Source organism: Bufo gargarizans, chromosome 6, assembly GCF_014858855.1.
Source record: "Bufo gargarizans isolate SCDJY-AF-19 chromosome 6, ASM1485885v1, whole genome shotgun sequence".
Classification (NCBI taxonomy): domain Eukaryota; kingdom Metazoa; phylum Chordata; class Amphibia; order Anura; family Bufonidae; genus Bufo; species Bufo gargarizans.
In genome coordinates, this window is record NC_058085.1 from 27,016,978 (window position 1) to 27,026,122 (window position 9,145).

A 9,145-nucleotide genomic window follows, 5' to 3' on the forward strand; every position below is an offset into this window, starting at 1 on the left:
GCGCAGTGAGCCCCCTCCCCTCGACCCCCCCAATATTAAAATCATTGGTGGCGCAGTGCTCCCCCAACCCCCCCCCCCAGTATAAAAATCATTGGTGGCAGTGGCCACAGGGTCCCCTCCTCATTGGTGGCAGTGGCAACTTCTGATCGGAGCCCCATCAGTGTAATCCTGGGGCTCCGATCGGTTACCATGGCAGCCAAAGGACACTAATGAAGCCCTGGCTGCCATGGTAATTTCCCTGCTGCTGTGTGTACTATGCAGAGGGTAGCAGGGACAGTGTAAAGTCCTATTCACCCTAATAAAGCTCTATCATGGTGAATAGGACAAGAGATGAAAAGATCCCAGGTGTTTTTTTTTTTTCCGCGTGGTATCAAGTATCGCAATCAAAATTTTGGTATCGACACAACCCTAATAAACAGTGATAAGCAGGGTGTTCTAGGGGTGATAGATAATCAGTTCTCACCTCTCCTGTGTTCTCTTTTGTCCCTTATACTATAATCTGTAATAAGCAGGGTGTTCTAGTGGTAAGATATATTCATTTCACACCTCTCCTATGTTCTCTCCTGTCCATACACTAAGAGCAGTTATAAGCACGGTGTTCTAGTGCCCATTATGTTATAAACAGTGATAATCAAGCTGTTCTAGAGGTAATAAATAATCAATTCTTACCTCTCTTGTCCTTATACTATTAACAGTGATAGCAGAGTGTTCTAGTGGTGATAGATAATCCGTTCTCACCTCTCCTGTGTTCTCCCCTGTCCTTATACTATATACAGTGATAAGCAGCATGTTCTAGTGGTGATAGATAATCCGTTCTCACCTCTCCTGTGTTCTCCCCTGTCCTTATACTATATACAGTGAAAAGCAGAGTGTTCTAGTGGTGATAGATAATCAGTCCTCACCTCTCCTGTGTTCTCCCCTGTCCCTTATACTATGTACAGTGATAAGCAGCATGTTCTAGTGGTGATAGATAATCCGTTCTCACCTCTCCTGTGTTCTCCCCTGTCCCTTATACTAGGTACAGTATCTTCATGCCTGCAGTCATCCCAAAACTTCTAGATAGAACAGGAAGACAACATTAAAGGGTTTGTTCAGGAATAAGTAACTTTTTACATGTGTCCGCAGCCTCTACTATGGAAAGAGTCATATGTACCTGCTACCCTCAGCTCTGGTTATGTGTGCCAGCTCCTGTGTGTCCATCTTCCAGTAAATGTTGTTTGCTCCCTCGCCGGCACAGGCATGGTCACCTGCTTTACTGCAGCCAATGACTGGCTTTAGCGGTGATGTGTTTCTTGTGGACATGTTACCCCTGAATCCAGTCATTGGCTGCAGCAGAGCAGATGATTATGCCCATTCCTAGAAGGTAAATAAGCCATGGACCGAAAAAACTTTGGCTTACCGGCTTCACAGCCTTGGGGCGGCCATCAAGGGCAACAGGTGCACACAATGTAATGTTCTATACACACAATGTAATGTTAGGGATGGAATATAAGGGCTGCTCTCCCTGCATTGTAAACTGGTTGGAATAATGAAGCAATCAGATTGGATTTATACAGGAGACCTGCAGATGTTTGGGTCAGATAACTCCTGCTGTCCGGTCATTTTTGGTCATCATTCTAATTACTGATCTTTTCAGGTCATATAAAACCTTCCACACGACTTCTCCAACCGTCTGATGACTTCTACAATATTTCTTTCACAGCTTGTGAATCCGGGTGAAGGTCTGAACATTATATATGTTGCAGAGACATATGTGAAGGGTGATGAGCAGAGTACAGAGGACATTCCTGCAGATAACCGCCCAGGTGAGTAGTGACCACTAAGTAAAGAGAGGTCTCGAAGATTCTGCTTATACAAATAAAATAAAAAATAGATATATTGTGTAATGTGGAAATAATGATATTATTATTGATGAGTATATATGAAATTATAAAGGAACAAACATAAATCTCACATACGGAGAGACTTGTACACAATAACAATTACTAATAATTACTACTAATAATAAAGTTACTCCCAAGACCATTTGGTAACTAAACCACAAATTCCTATCCCTCTACAGTACAGTGTAGTTACTATACAGAGGTCTTCTCATGTCTCTCCAGTCCCGGTCTTTGCTCTGGCCCCTCCAGGTTTCCTCTTCTGTAGCACTTTTCTTTTCTCTTCTCCTTCTCTCTTCTTCCTTCCTTCCTTCCTTCCTTCCTAACAGCCAATCCTAGCATTGTCTAGAATATGGCTTGGACACATCTTTTTGGTGGTTCCTTATGGTTTTCTAGCAATTTCCAGTGAACTCTTGAAGACTTATAGAAGCAGCTGGAATGTTGGGATTTTCCAGCATTTTCCTGCCCCACTAGCCATGTACCACCTACTGGACAATTGTCAGCCATTCTTTAGATAATTGACAACTACAGTACCTTTGATGCTAATGGCCCGTTGTCCAGATAGACAGTACTCGCTCACTGGCTTTGAGAGGACAAGTATAGGCACTAATTACCAGGAAGTTGCTGAAAACAGGATACCAATACAATAGATGGCTTACATTTCTTTCCCAAAAATTCTTAAAAATCTGTATTTCTTACACGTGCATAATAAATTCACCTACACGCCTTCACATGCTATCAATGGGGTTATTATTGATTGTCTGAGGAATGTTCTGCCATGCTGAATGCATTTGGGCAAGCCATCAAGATCTGCTGTTTGTATTTAAAGGTGCATTTACACCAACAGATTATCTGACAGATTTTATGAGCAATCATTGGTCAGATGGCCGTTGGTATCTGGTGGGACCTTCCATCGCCCTTTTGTATCAGTATAAATGGTGTCAGGGTGCAGCATAATAAATCTTTTACATTAAATACTAAGTACCGTATTTTTCGCCCCATAAGACACACTCTTAGGCCCCCCTTCCCCCCGCGCCCCCTGCGTGTTATGGGGCGAATGCTGCCATTTTACATCGCAGTCTGCCATGTATCAGCTGGAGGGGGAGGGAGGAGGGGACCCGCCCTGCTCTGCCTACTACAGGACATTTAGTAAGTAGCACAGATGGGGCTGGGGATCGGAACTTCAATGAAAGTTATTATTATAAAATGTTTAGGCAATAAAACAGTGAGTGAGCGGTGGGACCGGAGTACAGTGACCGCACCGTCCCCACCGCATTTGCATGACACCGGCCGCTCCCATATATTAGGGCATCTGTGGATGCCACTATTATGGGGTGGGTGATATGTGGATGGCACTGTTATGGGGGGGGGTGATCTGTGGATGCCACTATTATGGGGTGGGGGATATGTGGATGGCACACATATATAGCAGTGCCATCCACAGATCCACACCCTATAACAGTGCCATCCACAGATCCCCCTCCATAACAGTGCCATCCACAGATCACCCCTCCATAACAGTGCCATCCACAGATCACCCCCCCATAACAGTGCCATCCACAGATCACCCCCCCATACCAGTGCCATCCACAGATCACCCCCCCATAACAGTGCCATCCACAGATCACCCCCCCATAACAGTGCCATCCACAGATTACCCCCCCATAACAGTGCCATCCACAGATCACCTCCCCATAACAGTGCCATCCACAGATCACCCCCCCATAACAGTGCCATCCACAGATCCCCCCATAACAGTGCCATTCACAGATCCCCCATAGTAGTGTCATGTACAGACCACCATCAGTACAAAACCCACCAAAAGCACACCTTTTGGTTAAAAATATATATTTTCTTATTTTTCTCCTAAAAAACCTAGGTGCGTCTTATGGGCCGGGTGCGTCTTATAGGGCGAAAAATACGGTAATACTGGATCACATATTATTTAACATTCCCTAATTGACTCTTCTGATTGATTCATCAGAATTACACCTGAAACTAATTTCAAGAAATGGTTCATCTGTAGTGATAGAATTTTCATTATCATTGGATGGTGTTTATATCTGAATCGCAGGCCCTTAATATTAATCCACAAAAAAAATGAAGATTTTATGGAGCGTGCCTTCCAGTTTGTTTACTTGAGAGTGACAGGACTGTGCTTCATACTGTCCATTCTACTCTCCTCCCTCCGAGTCCAGCTGCTGTATCTGTCATCCATTATAGCCCAGGTCTCATTCCCGGCCTGCACTCTCCCCAGCAGCAGGTGTGATACAGTGATGTCATTGTACCTGCTGGGCTGAGAGGGAGAGCGCACAGACCTGAGATAATCCCCCGGCCTGTGCGCTCTCCTCAGCTCAGCAGGAGAGATGACGTCATCACATCACGTCTGCTGCTGGGAAGAGCATGATGTGCTCGGTATTACTTTATTTATTTATTTTATTCATAGTATAAGCAGTATAAGGAGCTTCACTACTGTAAGGGGCACTAAGGGACAGTACAACTGTAGAAGGGGACACAAAGGGGGCATAACTACTGTGTGGGGCCACTAAGGGGAAACATTATTGTAAGGGGCATAACTATTGTGTGGGGGGCACTAAGGGAGCATAATTACTGTTTGTAGACATCTCCTGAGGAGACTAAATGGGAATTCTACTGTGAAAGGGACTCTTAGGGGAGATAACTGTGGTGTGGGGAGAATTTAACGCTTCTTGTCCAGCGCTAGAGAATGTTTTATTTATGCACACGACCGTTGTTTTGGGCCACATCTGAGGCGGACCCATTCACTTCAATGGGGCCGAAAAGATGCGGACAGCATCTGTCCTAATCTTGTCCGTTTTGCGGACAAGAATAGGCAGTTATATCAATGGCTGTCTGTGCAGTTTTCACAAATTGCGGACTGCACATGGACGTCATCCGTGTTTTGCGGATCCGCATTTTGCGGACCGCAAAACACACAACGGTCGTGTGCATGAGGCCTTATATGTATTTAAAATGACTGATTGGATGGAGGTTGCAGGGAAGTTGTTCCAGGTGGGGGTCAACCTGGCCTAGTTATTTCCATCGGTCTACTATTAGATCGTGATTTTTTTGGGCCACCCCTGTTTTAGTCAGTTAATTCTTGTATTTTGTGCCATACCTTTCTGTGGATTTTTTTAATACTGAAATGTACTCAATTTAAATAGAATATTTTGGTATATTATTCATCAATAATAAAATGTCTTTTGTTCTTGGCAGATGACTGTACCAGGAATTTAGAGAAACATCTGGTATCTTCAGATTTTGAAGTAGATGATCCTGGTATCATACAAGATATATATGAAGAGCATGCCAATATCCAAGATATATCTTCATCCAATCACAGCAAAAATGTATTATTTGATCCTTTTAAACAGGTCCGATCTTCTGATTCATCACAGACTGTAACACAGAATAAAAGTCACAGAAAAGGTGGTAAACATCCAACAGCTCATGTAAGAGAGAAGACATTTTCATGTTTAGAATGTGGAAGATTTTTTAGATATAAATCAGAATTAGTGAGACATCAGAGAATTCATACAGGGGAGAAGCCTTTTTTATGTTCAGAATGTGGGAAATGTTTTAGCCAGAAATCAGAACTTGCCATACATCAAAGATTTCACACAGGGGAGAAGCCATATTCATGTTCAGAATGTGGGAAATGTTTTCAGACAAAATCAGCTCTTGTTATACATCAGAGAATTCACACAGGGGAGAAGCCATATTCATGTTCAGAATGTGCAAAATGTTTTCACTGTAATTCATCTCTTCTTAAACATCAGAGAATTCACACAGGGGAGAGGCCATTTTCATGTTTAGAATGTGGAAAAAGTTTTCACAAGAAAATAGCTCTTGTTGTACATCAGAGAATTCACACAGGAGAGAAGCCATATCCATGTTCAGAATGCAGTGAATGTTTTAAGCATAAATCAGCTCTTATTATACATCAGAGAGTTCACACAGGGGAAAAGCCATTTTCATGTTCAGAATGTGGGAAATGTTTTAACAATAATTCAGCTCTTGTTGTACATCAGAGAACTCACACAGGAGAGAAGCCATTTTCATGTTCAGAATGTGGAAAATGTTTCAAGCAGAAATCAGCTCTTGTTACACATGAAAAAACGCACAGAGAAGAGAGGCCATTTTCATGTACAGAATGTGGGAAATGTTTTAAGCAGAAATCAACTCTCGTTTCACATCAGAAAACTCACAGAGAGAAGCCATCTCAATGCTTAGCCCTTTAGTGACCGCCCTTCTGTGTTTTTATGGTAGTCAGTGCCACTAACTGGCTTTATTCCGTCAGATACTTCTTTTTACAGGGAGATAAAACAGAACCTTGCTTTGAGTTACCAGAGGTGTCTGAGGGCTTGGAGTGATGATTGGGACCACTGTGAGAGCTCCCCAAACACGTATTGTCTCCTGTATTGAATGAATGCTGGTCATCAAAGGACAGATCCAGTTAAAAGTGAAAGTTTATACTGTAAATATATATATATATATATATATATATATATATCCCCTCTAAACAAAAATTCTTGGTGAGAGGAAATTAAAAAACCCTATAGGGCCTGATATAAAAAGATAACGATCTACCCAGCCCCGGTCTGTTCTAACTTTTATAAGTATTTGTAAAATTAAAAATGTCAAATATGATCTTGTGAAGAAACAGTCAGTTCTTACTGGGTTTCATCAGTGATGTGCACTTCTCCCAACAAGTGACCCAGGCGAGGATTTCCTCATTACATAGATGCCATTACTCGTCCTCCTAAAGGAATATCATCTTTATCTGCACACCCTGACCAAAATGTACCTGTAGATAAATCCAACAAGTGGGGTCGCCGCCACCACTCTATTTGTAGAAGTCATATGGTTCACTCATCTCACATGAATTTACCAGTGGGGGAATCCTAGGTTATTATTTTTTGTATGTCCCACCAGTTCTGGATTGTTTAAGTTTTATAATTGAAGACTTGTTATAAAATATTTATATTGGATATATTGCATTTTTTTATCATTTTGTTTCCTATGACTGTTTTAATTCCTATTATTGTATGGTGATACGGAGATGATATGTTTTATTTGGAGAATCTCTAATATTCAGGCTGTTCCATGGTCGCAGTTACAGTTTTGTCTGGGTTTTTAATCAGATGTTTTACATCTGACAATACTTCAAGAAGTAATGACAATACCTCGAATGGGGTACTGATCCCTTAGTGTTTCTATGGATGGTTTTGGACGCTGCCCCTTAATATATTCTGTCGGTGATTGCTTGTTTTGTGCACATAGTGGTTTCTACCTTGCCAGGCAGGGCTGTTATGGTGCAGAAGCATCACTCATCACATCTGGATGCCCCAGTTACAGTGATGTGTAAATGTCCCATAGGCCAAAATATATTTTAAAAGTAACAAAATATATAATAAAATACAAGTGAGAATAAAATAGAAAAAAAAAAAAAGTCTGCATAGTTTCTCTTTTTACCGCGAAGGGTGCACCCCAATGATATGCAACTGACAACACTGGCTAATCCCTCAAGCTGATGTTAAGAACTGAGAATTTAGCCAATGTATTCTTGTCAGGAACACATCAGAGCCCTTTTGCACCACCGTCAAGGTATCTCAGCATGGCATGGGTTTCTACCACTAGACTACCTACGGTGTGTGAACACGGTCTGAGAGGTGCTAAGATGCAACTTGTAGCCAAGCTCCCACATACCTACATGGTGAAATCACTCAGGTAGTGGGAGAGAAGATAAGGCTGTAAGCCCCACCTATAACAGGCCATGTTACACAGGCTACCACAGGGAGCTACCACAGGGAGGTATGTGGGAGCTTGGCTAGAAGTTGTATCTTAGCACCTCTCAGACCGTGTACACACACCGTAGGTAGTCTAGTGGTAGGAACCCATGCCACGATGAGATACCTTGACACTGGTGCAAAAGGGCTCCGATGTGTTCCTGACAGGAATACATTGGCTATAGTCTTGGTTCTTAGCATCAACTTGAGGGATTAGCCAGTGTTGTCAGTTGCTTATCATTGTGGTGCACCTTTCGCAGTGATTTATGTATTTTTATATTTGTATCCACACATCCCATCTTGAGTAGGATGCCATTGTGGTGCATGTGATTCCCTGTCGACATCCTCCATTGTATGCATTTTTACTGGGGATTGCCGTTAGCAATGGATCACATGCGGGGGAATTCCTCCCCCGGTTATAAACACGCCACAGTGTTTGAGGTTTTTGAGCATTTCCTCCCATTTAGGCCATTTTATTTCAGTTATAGTTTCTCTTTTTACATGAAAAAAATAAATAAATATCAATATGACCAAAACAGGGAACCAATTTTAACCATTTATTTTGGTGTCAATCTGCATACTTTAAGAATAAGGAGCTTGATTTTGAATTAAAAAGAAAATAAATCTCAGAAAAACATATCAATAAAAAGCCCTCTGCATCATGTAAAAAAAAGTGACAAAAATTAGGTAGGCAGCACAATAAGTAAAAATTAAAGGGGTTGTCTAGGATCAGAGCTGAATCCGAGCATATCCCCTTTTTCACCCAGGCAGCCCCTCGGAGATGAGCATCAGAGCATTTCATGTTTCGTTTTTTGCTTTTTTGTTTACATTTTTACACTGCTAGGCGAAGGTTTCTCAGTTGTTTTACAGGCTAGGGCAGCGCTAAAGCCTGTCCATTAGTGCCGGTGACGTCCACCTGCAAAGCTGCTAGGCAGAAGCCTCTGCCTAACAGAAACCCTGTAACATCACCGGATCTGCAGAAAAAGCCCTTGTCCTGCACGATAAATGTCGGATGCTCCCCCTCAGAGGGGCTGCCTGGATGAAGAAGGGGATATGTCTGTTCAGCTCTGAACCCAGACAACCTCTTTAAGATTGGTCCAATAAACCACCATATGCACTAAATACATGTGTATGTCATTAAAGGGGTTTTCTTGATGGCCTATTATCAGGATAGGCCACAACTATCAGATTGGATGAGATTGAGGGGTCTAATACCTGGCACTGCAGTAGCGCTGTAACTCTGTGTCCCCCAGACTCTGAAGTGTCACCATGTGTTGCTGCTCTCCAGAAGGGATGGTAAGATGCACCCCAATGGGAATTAAGTCCATAGAGTCAGGGTCTGCAATTAACCAGAGTGCTTCTTTGCTGAGAAATTCAGGTGCAAAAACATATAGGCAAGGCATAGGGCTGTCTTCTCCAGTCTCCTCCCTGACAGAAGGGTTTGAGGGTTTGCTGAGG

At 42.5% G+C, this 9,145-nt stretch overlaps 1 protein-coding gene across 1 annotated transcript in view; it reads left to right on the forward strand.

Annotated features, from left to right (window-relative positions):
* Positions 1 to 7,176, forward strand: part of LOC122941904 (oocyte zinc finger protein XlCOF6.1-like) — a 38,289-nt gene extending 31,113 nt beyond the window's left edge. Inside the window, exons 3-4 of the mRNA XM_044299401.1 lie at positions 1,703 to 1,805; positions 5,115 to 7,176. Of these exons, the coding sequence (XP_044155336.1) occupies positions 1,703 to 1,805; positions 5,115 to 6,139 (1,128 nt within the window). The 3' untranslated portion in view covers positions 6,140 to 7,176. The remainder of the gene's footprint in view (positions 1 to 1,702; positions 1,806 to 5,114) is intronic.
* The last annotated feature ends 1,969 nt before the right edge of the window (positions 7,177 to 9,145 follow it).